At 67.4% G+C, this 12,984-nt stretch overlaps 6 protein-coding genes across 6 annotated transcripts; 3 read left to right on the top strand and 3 right to left on the bottom strand.

The window, feature by feature from the left end:
- Positions 1-831: 831 nt before the first annotated feature.
- FA09DRAFT_291628 (CCAAT-binding transcription factor, subunit B) lies at positions 832-1,139 on the top strand (the record flags this gene model as incomplete). Its single annotated transcript, XM_025739983.1, has 2 exons — positions 832-927; positions 1,041-1,139. Coding segments are annotated over 2 exons (195 nt in total), but the record flags the coding sequence as incomplete, so codon positions are not given.
- Positions 1,140-1,824: 685 nt separating this feature from the next.
- Positions 1,825-3,316, top strand: FA09DRAFT_344266 (putative RPL5-60S large subunit ribosomal protein L5.e; the record flags this gene model as incomplete). The annotated part of the gene is made up of 3 exons (XM_025744643.1): positions 1,825-1,875; positions 2,070-2,310; positions 2,636-3,316. The coding sequence occupies 3 exons, from the start codon at positions 1,825-1,827 to the stop codon at positions 3,232-3,234; spliced, it is 891 nt and encodes a 296-aa protein (XP_025595987.1). The 3' UTR covers positions 3,235-3,316.
- A 1,166-nt stretch (positions 3,317-4,482) lies between these two features.
- FA09DRAFT_311980 (SPOC domain-like protein) lies at positions 4,483-8,233 on the bottom strand. Its single transcript, XM_025740680.1, has 16 exons — positions 8,114-8,233; positions 7,794-8,063; positions 7,658-7,712; positions 7,441-7,602; positions 7,199-7,388; positions 7,088-7,148; positions 6,414-7,037; positions 6,202-6,360; positions 6,078-6,149; positions 5,850-6,025; positions 5,590-5,797; positions 5,516-5,522; positions 5,002-5,456; positions 4,829-4,947; positions 4,611-4,773; positions 4,483-4,557 (listed from the first exon to the last, which is right to left on the bottom strand). The coding sequence occupies exons 1-16, from the start codon at positions 8,123-8,125 to the stop codon at positions 4,543-4,545; spliced, it is 2,748 nt and encodes a 915-aa protein (XP_025595986.1). The 5' UTR covers positions 8,126-8,233; the 3' UTR covers positions 4,483-4,542.
- A 186-nt stretch (positions 8,234-8,419) lies between these two features.
- Positions 8,420-9,114, bottom strand: FA09DRAFT_332023 (hypothetical protein). Its single transcript, XM_025743282.1, has 3 exons — positions 8,879-9,114; positions 8,742-8,820; positions 8,420-8,590 (listed from the first exon to the last, which is right to left on the bottom strand). Exons 1-3 carry the CDS (start codon positions 9,011-9,013, stop codon positions 8,490-8,492), a joined length of 315 nt encoding a protein of 104 aa, XP_025595985.1. The 5' UTR covers positions 9,014-9,114; the 3' UTR covers positions 8,420-8,489.
- Positions 9,115-10,246: 1,132 nt separating this feature from the next.
- Positions 10,247-12,034, top strand: FA09DRAFT_341017 (hypothetical protein; the record flags this gene model as incomplete). Its single annotated transcript, XM_025744387.1, has 1 exon — positions 10,247-12,034. One exon carries the CDS (start codon positions 10,247-10,249, stop codon positions 12,032-12,034), a length of 1,788 nt encoding a protein of 595 aa, XP_025595984.1.
- A 510-nt stretch (positions 12,035-12,544) lies between these two features.
- On the bottom strand, positions 12,545-12,867 carry FA09DRAFT_291547 (hypothetical protein; the record flags this gene model as incomplete). Its single annotated transcript, XM_025739981.1, has 2 exons — positions 12,545-12,706; positions 12,778-12,867. Coding segments are annotated over 2 exons (252 nt in total), but the record flags the coding sequence as incomplete, so codon positions are not given.
- Positions 12,868-12,984: the final 117 nt, after the last annotated feature.

The following is a 12,984-nucleotide window of genomic DNA, read 5'->3' as shown; positions in this document are numbered from 1 at the left end:
GTCTACGACATCGGCCTGCCGAGCAGCCCGCTCTCACCCGGCTTCGACTCGCACTACGCTGGTGCGGCCGGCGGTGCACCGGCATTCTACATCCAGCACCCGAACTTGCCGTCTGGCTCGCACCATGTCGGCAGCTCGCTAGCCGGACCATCGTTCTCGCTGCCTGGTGCACGCATCGGCTCGCCGTCTTACTCGCAAGACTATGCGCCGCCGCAGCCCGGCTCGAGCGGCTATGCGCACTACTACCGCTGGCCGGAATACGGTCTCGACTCGCCCGTCTATGGCATGGACGATGGCACTAGAGAGGCCATGGTCATGCGACCGATGGCCCAGGCACCTCCGTCCAATGCAGCAGCGCCAGCAGGCAGCTCGCCTCCGGAAGTGTGGTCCTTCATTGAGGCGCCCACTGTCGAGCTCGACGACTCTGCCGGCGGCGGTACGAAGCGGCCGAAGGCGCGGCGGAAGAAGGCGAAGCCAATCGTAGAGCCGCCAGTGGAGGAGGAGCAGCCCGAGCAACAGGGCGCGGGCAGCACCGCCGTGCCGTCCGCTGCTGGCTCTCATGGGACCGCCGGCAGCAAAGCGAACTCGGCGACGCTGCCGTTCGTCGATCCGCTGCAGAACGAAGACACCAGTGCTCTGGCGCGAAGCATGGTCAACCACTGGCTCGAGGACGGTGCTGCGGCTGGCGCACCCCTAATGCAGCCGCCGCCCGGCTCGCCGTCCTTTGAGAGCGTGCTTCCGCCCGCCTCGAGCGTCGGCTCCGTGGCTCGCGAGGCCACGGGCTCCGCCGGCGCGGCTGCCTCGGTCGCCAGTCATGCTGCCGACGATGCCGACGAAGAGCCGCTCTACGTCAACGCAAAGCAGTACCACCGCATCCTCAAGCGCCGTGCTGCGCGTGCCCGCATCCTGCAGCGGCGCAAGCGCGAGGTCATCGAGGCTGCGGCCGAAGCGCGGCGGCTTGGCCTTGAGGTGGCAAAGGTGAGACGAGCCCGGCTCCTTGTCCTGTCGGCGACGCTGACCAGCATCTCGCCACCGCCCAGCAACCGTACCAGCACGAGTCTCGGCACAAGCACGCCATGCGCCGACCGCGCGGTCCGGGCGGGCGCTTCTTGACGGCCGAGGAGGTCAAGGCTAAGGAGGACGCCGAGCGCGAGGCCAGCGCCGCCACGACGGCCGCTGCGGCACCTCCGGCCGCGCTCGCAGACCCCTCCGAGCCGCTGCTCTGGGACGACGCGCAGCTGCAGCAGCAGCTCGAGGCGCAGCCCGACTTTGGCGGCGATGCCATGGACATGCTGCAGTTCGACGACTGATCCCGACTCCCCAACTACCCTTCTCCTCTCGCGCTCCTTCCTATCCGTGTAGCCTCTGTCTCCATCACATGATCCTGTACACTCCAAGTCACTCGCCACGACCCTCTACACACGAACATCCCAGCGGCTCCTGCGCGCAATCCAGTTCTGCATGCCTACGGCTCGAGTGCGTGGCACGATGCTGCGTCTGAGGTGCGCTGTGCAGCCGTTCAGGTGCACCCTGTCGCTGCTGCTCCGACCCGCGTGCTCTTCAGCAGCTCCGCCCGTGGCGCTGGGCAAGGCGGTGGCCCTTGCAGGCGCTGTGAGGGTGCGGCGAGAGAAGCATCACGTGACGTGGCTGGCTGCTGCGGTGCCGCAGCAAACGCGGCGGCACGGCACGCGAGCAGTGTCGCACGCCGCGCGCCGCCTGCGCCTGCGTCTTCCAGGCGCGCGCGCCGCTGCGGGCCAGGCGCGGCCGCCCAGCGCGCGCCGCCCGCTGCCACCCGTCCCCCACCACCCCCACCGACCACCCAAAATGCCGTTCGTCAAGCAGGTCAAGAGCTCGCCGTACTTCAGCCGCTACCAGGTGCGTATGCGGCGCAGTGTGCGGGCAGGACAGGGCGTAGAGCCGGCCTGGCAGAGGCGCAGCTGCAGATGGAAGGGAAGAGCAGGCGCGGCGAGAGACAAGGGCAGCCACCGCCATGCTGGAAGGGGGTCGGGAGCATGCCGTCCTGCCGTTGCAGCCGTCGCAGACGCTGACTGCGTGCGTCGCCTGTGCAGGTCAAGTACCGTCGCCGCCGCGAGGGCCGCACGGACTACTACGCCCGCAAGCGCCTCGTCGCCCAGGCCAAGAACAAGTACAACGCGCCCAAGTACCGCCTCGTCGTGCGCTTCAGCAACAAGTACGTCTCGGTGCAGATCATCTCGGCCAAGATCCAGGGCGATGTCGTCCTCACGCAGGCGAGCTCCAAGGAGCTGCCGCGCTACGGCGTCAAGCACGGCCTGTCCAACTGGACTGCTGGTGAGTCATGCGGAGAGCGCAGCAGAGATGGGCGGGAGAGAGTGATGTAGGGCTAGATAGGAGAGTGGGAGAATGCTGGCAGAGGCGGCGAGGCACTTGCGATAGGGGAAGGATGCAGCAGGCGGACACAGCAGGTCGGGCGGGCAGTGCTGGATGGCGTGAGATCGATGGGCCCGGACAGGATGAGAGGGGTCAGACATGCCCGCGGCGGGGCAGCAGGCGCAGCACAGGCGCCGTGCGCATGCGTCGGAGGAATGCTCGCCGCCGAGGAGCCGACAAGAGCCGCAGATCGAAGGATGGTCCGCTCACACCCAACGCCGCGCAGCCTACGCCACTGGCCTCCTGTGCGCCCGTCGCGCCCTCACCCTGCTCGGCCTCGCCGACAAGTACGAGGGTGTGACTGAGCCCGACGGAACGATGACCGAGACGGAGGCGCTCGAGGGTGACGACGAGCCGCGCCCGTTCAAGTGCTTCCTCGACGTCGGCCTGAAGCGCACGTCGACGGGTGCCCGTGTCTTCGGTGCCCTCAAGGGCGCCTCGGACGGCGGCCTGTACGTGCCGCATTCGGAGAAGCGCTTCCCCGGCTACGACGCCGAGACGAAGGAGCTTGACGCCGAGGTGCTGAGCGGCTACATCCGCGGCTCGCACGTCGCCGAGTTCATGGAGTCGCTCGAGGAGGAGGACGACGAGCGCTTCAAGAAGCACTTCTCGTCGTACCTCGAGGACGACATTGGCTCGGACGACATCGAGGGCATCTGGGAGGAGGCCTACGAGAAGATCCGCGAGGACCCCGAGTACAAGCCGACGGACAAGTCCAAGGACTGGGCCGCCGAGAGCAAGAAGTACAAGGCCACCAAGCTCACGTACGCCGAGCGCAAGGCCAAGGTGCAGGAGAAGATTGCCGCCTTCAAGGCCGGCAAGTAAGCCTCTGCTGTGCCGTTCCGCCTGCTCGTCACCCTGTATTTCCCCTCTCTCTCCCCTCGCATCTCAGAATCGTCCCCCTCCCACATTCCCCCTTTTGTACGCGGTTCACACCAAAACGCCCATCAGCCCGTGCCTGGCTCAATGCACACCATGGCGGGCGGCGCACCAGCGCCGTCCCGACACAAGACCTCTGTGTGATGCGCGGAGAGGAGCCGAGGATGGGCACACTCGAGGATGGTGCTCCCACGCGCGCCGCATGCACGCGCCGCCGGCAGCCGGGCCGGCGCCGCCTTCGCACGTTCGCACAGCTCCCTCTCACCTCGCCTCGCGCGTGCGGACCCTGCCTTGGCGATGGCTTCGAGCACCTTGAGCAGCTCGATGAGAGCTCACTCCTCGTCACCAACACCCAATTGCGCTGGCTGCGAGCCTCGCGCAAGATGAGTGCGTCGCGGCAGTCCTGGCCAGCGCCCGTCTCCCTCTCCTCGGCGTCGTTCGCGACGCTGCCTCCACATCTGCGGCGCACCAGCTACACGACGCTGAGCCGCAGCACGTCGCCCGACGCCCGCTCCAGCAGTGCCCGCTCGTCGCGCCGCAGCTCGCTCGACGGCCTCGTGTCGCTGTCGCTGGGCGGCGAGCGCAGCGGCGGCCTCTCGCTCGCGGCGCTGCTGCAGTACGCCGCACTGCTGCTCTCCATCCGCTCCTTCCTGCTCGCCTGGCCCGCGCTCAGCCTCACGCACGCCAGCCTGGGGCTACTGAGCGCAAGCAGTGAGTCTGCGCCTGTGTGTGTCGTCTCTGCGCCAGAGCGCTGAGGCCGCCTCGGCAGCGCTCGAGCTTCGTGCCAAGGCCGAGGGCTTCGGACTGCGGCGCTCGGCGCTCGTGGCGTGCGCAGCACTTGCCCTCATCGCCGGCGCTTTGGCGTACGCACCGCAAATGCAGGCGAGCAAACACACTGCAGCACATCTCGGCGCTACACTCTGCCTGGAAGGCGAGGACGGCTGGCAAGTGCGGCTGTATGAATCGCAACAGCTGTCGCTGGGCGGTGAGAAGTACGATCGATGCCGGGCGCCATCAGAAGCCCAGTACGAGCTGCTGCGCTCGACCTTCAGCTCGGCCGACGAGCACGCCGGCAGCTGGACGGCGCAAGCAGATCGCATCTGCGTCGCGGCATCCAAGCTTTCTCACACCGCCGCCTGGAGCGGCACCGTCGTGCTGCGCAGAGGCCGCCCAGAACCGGGCTCAGCGGCCGTGGCGATGTCGGTAGAATGCAATTGATGGCGGTGGTATACAATGTTGGCGGAGGTGCACAGATCACAAGTTGATGAACTGCGGCGAGGCTGTGTCAGACGAGCGAGCAGATGCTGCCGGACAGGACTCACGTCGGCCGCCATCTTGGACGTGACCTCGCTCCTGTTGCCTGCGTCCTCGTCCTTCGTGATGAGGCCAAGCTGCGTGCCGCGCACGTAGCTGTCCCAGAAGTCGCGCCGGCTGCGGCGTCCAAACGAGTTCGACAGCAGATCCTTCTTGAGCTTGCGGATAAAGCTGCGCGGTGGCAGGTCAGCACTGTCGTCGCCGACGCCGAGATGCAAGAACGCACGTGTTCCACTCGTCCGCCTCGTCCTCCTCTGCTGCGGCCGCGCGGCATGCGCGCATGGCATCGCGGGCCTTGGGGTACGAGTTGTTCGACATGCTCGATGCGACTAGGTCCCGAATGCGCTGGGAGGCAGGTAGTGAGCCGATGAGTAAGCTTTCACAGCCGGTCGCACTCACGATGCACATGGCGCGAATGACCTGCGCAGGGTCTGCCGCATCCTTCATCGCCGACGCAAAGTCCTCGAGGGGCGTGCCGCTGCTGATGACCACGCCGCCGGTGTCCAGCGCAGGGCTTGGTGTCGGCGCCTGAGTCGATAACTTGGGCTCCGGCTGCGACACCTTTGGGTCTGGCCGCGAGATCTTGACGTAATCGCCTTCCTCGTCCTCGGTGTCGCTGTTGCCGTCGCTGGGCTTGTATGCCTGCGTGGCGCCTAGCGTGGTCACGGCCGCGGGCTGCGTCTTGGCCGTCTTGGCCGGCCGGCCATCGTGTCCGCCGCCGTCTGAGTCAGAGTCTCCGGGCTCGTCCTGAAGCACGATCGTCTTGTTCTCGACGCCGCCGGAGGCAATTGCCGCATCGCGACGACGCTTGTTCTCCTTGAAGAGCTCTGCTCGCTTGAGCGCAGCGTCTGGCGCTGCGGGTTGGGGCGGGTCAGCGCGTCATACAGGATCCAGAGGCGAGAGCATCACTCACAGTACTCCTGTCCGACGATGGCACGAATAGCTCATGGTCAGCGCTGCCCAGGAAGCGCACTCCGCAGCACTCACCAGCTCGAACAGCTCCCTGCACTGCTCCACCAGCGGCCGGGCGCGCTCCCAGACGATTTCCGGGCGCTTCAGGAACTTGTCGAGCTCCCAGTGCGAGCGCGGCAGCTCCGTGTCCTCTGGGTGGAAGACGCGCCATTCGACGGCCTCCTTGATCCGGTGAATCGCCGGATTGAAGCTGTCCTCGGTGCTGAACCATTCGGCACGCGAGCTTGAAACAGCGCTTCAGCGTAGCAGAGAGGATGGCTGTGCAATGCACTCACCCGTCTACATGCTCGTACGCGTCCGTGAGGTCCATCGCGTCGACGAGCTCGTCCATCGCCTTCTGCTGATCCTTGTTTGGCAGCAGGCGGTGCTCGCGATGCTCGACGCCGTTGCGGTCGACGACGTACTCGAGAGGTGGGAAGACGAGCTGGCGGAAGTCGTCTGCGAAGGGCACCTGATGCTGCTGCGTGAGCCAAGTCACCTTGCCGCCTCGCCACGCCACGCACCTCGCCGTACACCAAGTACTCAAGCTCGATGCCCGCCTCGGGGTCCTTGACAACGGGCACCAGCACGCCGAGCTGGCACAAGAGTCAGCAACGTAGCCACATGCAGCCCGTCGCAGCTGCTCACTTTCGGATCGCCATCCTTCTTCTTGACGTGACGCACGAGCGCAAACTTGCCGAGCTCGTGCATGGCGCGGATCATGCTCGAGAGGCGCAGCTGCGCCTCGGCGTTGTTCACAGGCGCGAGCACGTAGCTCGTCTCGCCCATGATCATCCATCGACGCATCTGCGGAGGCATGTCAGGCACCGAAAGGCCGACGCAAGATGCAGGGCGCTCACCTTGTCGAGATTGTGGAACTGGATGATCTCGAGGCCGGCCTCGGTGTCGTAGATGATGTCTTGAACGTGCTCGACGGGCACGTGGCTCTTGCCGAGCTTCCAGGCCTTGACGAACTCAGTATCCTCGGGCAGCGGCTTGGCGGAGCTGATCTCCTCTGCCTCGAGGCGCTTGATCTCGTCGAGGATAAAGTACTTGCGCGCCATCTCAACGGTGTACGACATGGCGATGCGCGCCCGGTCGGCTGCGGCGATCTGGTCGCCGTCGGCCTCCTCCTCGGGCGCAGCAGTCACCTCGGGCATGCAGCCCTCGACGATGCGCGTCTGCGCGATGTTCGCCAGGTCGCGCTGCCCGCCGGCGCTCTGCTGCGCGATTTTGCTGAGCTTCTTGGCGCCCATGGGCCGCACCAGCGCGGTCGCCTTGTACATGCAAACCTGGATGCCCAGCACCTCGAAGCTGGCGTGCTGCTGCGACGGGTCGCCAAATGTGAGCGTCGTGTTCATTGCCGTTGGCTTCTTGGGCGCGAGCTGCGGCGCCTTGATCTGCTCGATGACATCGGCCGCCGTGGCAATGCCTGAGCCGGGCACCTCCTGAAGGAAGTTGTGCCAGAACACCTCGTTCTTCGCCTGTTGATCGCGGTCAGCTGGAGCTCCTGCTGCGCACACAACGGACGCACCTTGACTGGGTCCTTGTTCTCCTCAACGAAGCCGTACTCCTCATCGTCAAAGTCGATGCCGCTGCGGCACGCAGTCAGCGCCGCCTTGCCCGAGAGCCTTGCCCGACTCACATGATTTTGAGCTGGATGTTCTCCTCGCGCATCTTCTGCTGGATCATGTCGACGTCCTCGCGCTTGAAGGGCGTGAGGCCGTCGGTGACGAGATAGATGGTGCGCGTCCAGGTGTTCTTCGACGACGTGTTGAGGCCGCCGCGGTCCTTGTCGGTGAGCGTGTTGATCGCGGCGATGAGCGCACTCAGAGCTGAGAGTGAAGATCAGCCGCTGCTGCGGTCTGCCTTGCGCTAAGCACTCACGGTCTGCTGGGTGCGGCTTCTCCTCGGGCTTGGACGCGCGCAAGGCACGCACCAGCTCGCACGTCATGAGCGTCGGCTGCGCCGGCTCGAACAGCTCATCGATGCCCTCGAACGCCTCCGCGATCTTGCCGTCGCGCTGCTCCGAGAGCACATTGCGCGTCCCTGTAAGCAAGCTTGTGAGCCAGGAGGCAGCGCGAAGCTCATCAGCTATGCTCACGCGGCGAGCCGTAGGTCATCAGGTGCACCTTGCCTGTCTTGAGGTTGGCGTGCACCTGTGCAGCCGTACGGGTTCAGAGACAGCTGCCGCTCAGGCAGGCGCCCTGCAGCCAGCCAGCGCCGGCAGCTGCACTCACGTATGTCTGCACACGCCGGCCCACAAAGTCGCACGCCCACTCCAGCTTGCTCGTCTGGCGCTTGCGCGTGCGCCAGGTGGCCGCGCCCTTCTCTCCCTCCTCGCCCTGGTTCAGCTCGCCGTCCATGCCATCAGCCGCAGCCTGGCGCAGGGCCGCATCTTCGGCGCCCTCGTCCTCGCCGTCCTTCAGCTCGAGCTCGACGTCTTCCGTGATCTCGCGCGTCTCGCCCATCGAGGGCGAGACGTCGATCAGGAACGTCGTGATCGTCGACTGGTGGAGGGCGTGAGCAGGGCGCTGCGCCGGGCAGCGGAGCTACGCACGGCAAGCGACATGATGCCTGAGCGCCGCTGCGCTTCGGCTGCGAACGGGCTGCGCTGAGTGGAGAGGAGACAGGCGAGCCGGTGCGCAGCAGGTGGTCGGCAGTGAGAGGAGGTGGGAGTGGGAAGGCAAGGCTGCGCCGCCGGCGCGGCGGCTGCACATGCCCGCGCATGCCGCACGGCAGCGACGCGCCAATTAACACGCTTCGCCGCGTCGCGCGCGCACAAGCCACGCGCAGCCAACACCTTCGCCCCTCCGCTCCGCGTCCAGGATCAGCGCCTCTGACAGCCTCGCTCTAGCAGCAAAAGAGAAGGACAGGTGCATGCGTTGCGCGCTGGTATTACGGGAGACACAGAGAGTCACGGGCCGGGCACACGCTCAAGAACGCTTCTTGGCGGCCGCAGCACCGCCGTTCTGCTGCGAGAACACGATGAGCGCCGCGAGACCGACGACGAGGATGGAGAAGACGGCCAGGTTGGCTGCGAGAGGGGGTGTTAGCAGCTGTACAGCCTACACGGTGGAGTGCAGCCAAAAATTGCCCTCTAGGGCGCCAACCTTTGCCCACCGGCCCCGCGCTTTCGCCCACAGACCCCGCTCTTTCGCCCGCAGGCCCAGGGATGTGAGACGCACCGGTCACGATCCTCAGCAGGTCTCCTGTGACGTTGGTCGCCGTGCCGATCAGGCCGGCGAAGAGGTCGTAGACGCCGTGCTGTTGGAGAGGTCAGCTGCCGCAGACAGAGGAGCAAGGTGGCTCGAGCCTGACTTACCAGGAGGCCGAAGATTGTCGAGAAGCATGCGTTCACGACGGCGAGCGCTGCGTTGAACACGCCGCGGACGAGGCCGAAGGCAGCCTCGAAGATGCCCTGGATCAGGTGGGTAATGCCCTGGACGATGCTGGCCATGATGCGTAGATGAGGGAGGGTTAAGCTTGAAGAGGTGGTGGTGAGGAAGCAAGGAAGGGCTGCGGCGGGATGCTACTTGTAGGCCGGACGGCCAGGGCCCGTGCCGAGCCGGAGCAGCGGTGCGGGGGCAGGCGAGCCGGCTCCGCTCGTGTGACACGCAGGCACCGGGGCCACGCGTCATCGACGCTGCAGCCCGCTCCCGCTGGCGCTCTCAAGCGCGCATAAAGCGGCGCTGCGGCACTTGCGCTGCACCCTGCAGCGGCACCTCGCACGTCCGAGCTTGAGAGAGAGAGGCTACCTGTTTTGGATGCGCAGCCGCAGCGAGGCGGCATGCGGAAGCCCCAGGCGGCACAGCCCCGCACTCGCGCTCGCAGCCCGCGCCGCCGCCGTCATCTTCATGCGTGGAAGCCGCGACGTCACTGCGCAGGCGCCTCTCAGGGTCTGCTGCGCGCCACGCCGCGGGCGCGGCCGCCGCCCATGAGCTCGTCCATACCACACGCAACGGAGAGCGCAGCAGCAGGCGCTCAGAGGCGGCAGTGCTGACTGCCTGAGGCTGCGCCTCGCGGATGGATGTCCGAGGCTGGAGCGCAGACGACGGGCGCGCGCGCAAGGCAGCGGCAAGAGCGACAGGCGCGAAGGCACGCAAGCAGCGCAGGCCCGCTTCTGGGCCTCAAGAGCCATCTCGCCCCTTGGCAAGGACCTAGCAGCACTCAAGGCGGCGCTTTCAGGACGCAAGGATAAGAGCACCAGCTGCGACAGGCCTCTCTCTCAGCCGTGCCGCAGTGGCAGGACGTGCGAGGTCAAGCGAGCTGGGCCTCCGTCCGCACTCAAGGGCCGTTGCCGCAGGCGCGAGTGCTCGCCCGCCGTCTCTCAAAGGTTTCACGCCTCGAATTACCGAACTTCTGGGGCACTTTGGGCCCTGAGTACTCTTCTGGGAGCTGTCGCGGCTGCTCTGCGATGAGTTAAAGGGTGACGGTGCTGCGGCCGGGCGGTGCTGCGCTGGCCGGCCCGTTGCCTCGCAACGCCGGCGCGGCGCGTGTTTCCCGATTTGGGCGCGCCCCTCCCGCCGCGCCTGCCCGATTGGCCAGCGATGGACCCCTGGGCGCAGCACTCGGCCGCACGCCTCGCCCTCTTTGCCGCACTTATCGCTGCGGCTCTCTGCTCTCGACCACCACCTCGCACCCGGCACTCAGTCGCAGCACTCCACCGCACCACACACCGCCTCGCACCGCCATGTGCGACCACGAGGCTCGCGCCGCCCCGCCGACCGCCTCGGGCAGCGGCACGGCGCACCTCGACACCTACACGCCGCCCGCCAGCAGCGCCGCTCCGGCCACAGCCAGCGGCAGCAACACCTTCCCCGGCAACGGCACTGTGCCGTGGGTGACGGTGCTCTCGCACGCCAGCCACGTGCCGTCGCCGCTGTCGCAGGGCGAGCTCGCGCCCAGCTACGCGCACTCGCAGTCGCACGGCAGCGGCAGCCCGCCGGCTGGTGACGCAGCGGCGCATGCATCGCCGCAGCACTCGCCCGACGTCTCGGCGCCGCCGCACAGCGCCAGCTTCGCCTCCTGGTCGACGGCCTTCAACGACGAGAGCCAGCGCAGCAACAGCGCCGACGGCGTCGCGCTGCTGAGCGAGACGGCGCTGGCGTCGTCGCAGGGCGCCGCGACGCACTACGGCAGTCACTCGCAGCAGGCGGCCTCGAGGAACGCAAGTCCCGAACGTGCTGCAGCGACGGCCGGCCGTGGCATGCCCATGCCCGCCGCGTCGTACAGTCAGGCGCCGCCCACTGCCTCGATCAGCCCGGCCATGCTCGTCGGCACGCAGTACGCGCCGCTGCTGCTGCAGAACCAGGAGCTCCAGCAGCAGCAGCACATGCAGCGTCAGCAGCAGCAGTACCACCTGCAACAGCGCATGCAGCAGCAGCAGGCGCAGCAGGCACAGCAGCCGCCGCAGGCGCAGCAGAAGCACGCTCAGTACGGCCAGGCGCGCCCGCAGCCTGCGCAGCAGCAGGAGCCCGAGCAGCAGGAGCAGCAGCCGAACGCCTTCCAGCAGCAGAACGCCTCGTTCAACAGCGCAGCGCCCGTCGGTCTCTCGGCGCAGGACGAGGCGCTCTTCAATCAGCTGCGAGAGTCGCCGCTGCTGGGCCACTACCTGCAGCACACGTTTGGCGACCTGCATCGCCGCATCGAGGCCGCTGGCCGGCACAACGACGACGTGCGCCAGCAGCTGCAGACCGAGGAGCGCGCCGTGACGGCGCAGCGCGTCGAGGTCAACTCGCTCGCCGCCGAGCAGCGCCGCTGGGCCGCGGCCGCCGAGGAGTGGTCGCTGCTGCGCACGCACGAGCTCGACGCGTGGGAGCAGCGTCTGGCGCACCGCTCGCTGCTGCTCATGCAGCGCGAGAACGCCGTCGGCCTGCAGCGCCCCAGCGAGGCCGAGCAGGCGCGCGCCGAGGCGCTGGTGACCAACTCCAGCTTCCTTCAGTCCCACTCCAGCTTCCTGCTGCCCACGTCGTCGAGCAGCGCCGCGGCACCTCCGATCCGCCGCTCTTCGGCACTGCAGGAGCGCGGCCAGAACGGCTCGAGCCAGCCGTCGGTCAACTCGCCGGCGCAGCAGGAGCAGGAGGTCGTCGAGCCGCCGCTCAAGAAGAAGCGCGCCTCGCCCAAGCCCAAGACGCGCGGCACGTCGGCCACGGCGGCGAAGCGCGGCAGCGGCCGTGCGCCGCGCATGACCAAGGCGAAGAAGCTCGCGCAGGCCCAGGCCGACGAGGCCGCCGCAGACGCAGCTGCTGCCGCAGCCGTAGCTGCAGCCACCGGCTCGGTCGCCGTACCAGCCGTCGTCGCAGAGAGCTCGGTGGCGGCACGCACCCGCGCCAACGACAGCCCGCTCTTCTCGCCGCGTCCGTCGACGGGCGAGAAGGAGTTTGCCGGCACGGCCTTCGCCGGCGCTGCCCCGCTCGCTCGTAGCGCCGCGACCAGCGCCAGCCCGCCGGCTGCTGCGTCCGCCTCGGCTCCGCGCTGAGCCGCATTGGCCAAGCAGCGTCCATCCGCATCCTCGACCTCGTCACCTGTGTCTCACACCCTCTCTTCTCGCACCGCATCGCCCCCTCCTCTCGCTTTCCTTCAGCCAGCATCGTCCCTCCTCTCGCTGTCCTTCAGCCAGCATCGTCCCTCCTCTCGCTGTCCTTCAGCCTGCTCCGCTCAGTCACCTCGCTTGTACAGTACCTACGCATGTACCCTCACGCGGGCCCAGATGCCCAGCATGACGCAGCGCTTGTAACGATCCTTTCACGTCCGTGTGCTTTCTGTCCGAGTTGATCGCGCAGCTGGCTGCGACATGCGCGCGAGTGCAAATCTCGCTCGTGGCGGTTCGCTGCGGCTGCTCTTCCCATCGTTAGACCGCCTTCTGACTCACCTCGCGCGGTGCACCAGCCCGCAGGCATCAGCCACGCCCACTGCGCTCGTCTGATGCGTGACTGATCTATTCTCCCCTCGCCGCTCCCGTCTTTCCGCCCTCTCATGCGCTCCTCCGTGCCTCCTTGAGCCGCCTTGCCTCTGCCTCCTTCTGCATGACGCGCCCCACGAAGAGGCCGATGCCGCCGAGGCCGGCGACGAGCAGCAGTGCAGGACCACGCACGGCCCAGACGCGCGCCGGAAAGTAGCTGTGCACGCCCGAGTCGGCGGGGAAGAAGGGCTGCAGTGGAGGCATGAGCCATCGCCGAGCGTGGGCCGGGGCAGGTGAGAGGAGAAGAGCAAGACACGCACCAGGACGAGCGCCCAGACGGAGTAGTAGGAAAAGACGCCGGCGGCAATGAGGAGCAGTGCGCCGCCGACGATGCGGTCCGAGAGCGCCTGCACGGTAGATGAGCGGAGTGCAGGCTACGCGCGGAGAGGGCACGCACCATGCTGAGCCGCGAAGACGAGATGCGATGCGAGTGACGCTACTGTGAGCGGCCGGCGATGAGGCGTGCA

Source organism: Tilletiopsis washingtonensis, assembly GCF_003144115.1.
Source record: "Tilletiopsis washingtonensis strain MCA 4186 unplaced genomic scaffold FA09scaffold_21, whole genome shotgun sequence".
In the NCBI taxonomy this organism is placed as follows: Eukaryota; Fungi; Basidiomycota; class Exobasidiomycetes; order Entylomatales; genus Tilletiopsis; species Tilletiopsis washingtonensis.
This window is presented reverse-complemented; position numbering and strand designations above follow the sequence as displayed.

What these genes read in the sequence shown, in the direction of transcription:
- FA09DRAFT_311980 (XM_025740680.1), bottom strand. An exon ending in AACATCCAGCTCAAAATCAT is followed by an intron (nt 7,149 to 7,198) that starts GTGAGTCGGGCA and finishes TGCGTGCCGCAG; the next exon opens with CGGCATCGACTTTGACGATG. An exon ending in GAGGCGGACGAGTGGAACAC is followed by an intron (nt 4,774 to 4,828) that starts GTGCGTTCTTGC and finishes GCCACCGCGCAG; the next exon opens with CTTTATCCGCAAGCTCAAGA.
- FA09DRAFT_332023 (XM_025743282.1), bottom strand. Translation starts at nt 9,013, where the DNA reads ATGGCCAGCATCGTCCAGGGCATTACCCACCTGATCCAGGGCATCTTC. An exon ending in CGACAATCTTCGGCCTCCTG is followed by an intron (nt 8,821 to 8,878) that starts GTAAGTCAGGCT and finishes CCTCTCCAACAG; the next exon opens with CACGGCGTCTACGACCTCTT. An exon ending in CCTGCTGAGGATCGTGACCG is followed by an intron (nt 8,591 to 8,741) that starts GTGCGTCTCACA and finishes CCCCTCTCGCAG; the next exon opens with CCAACCTGGCCGTCTTCTCC.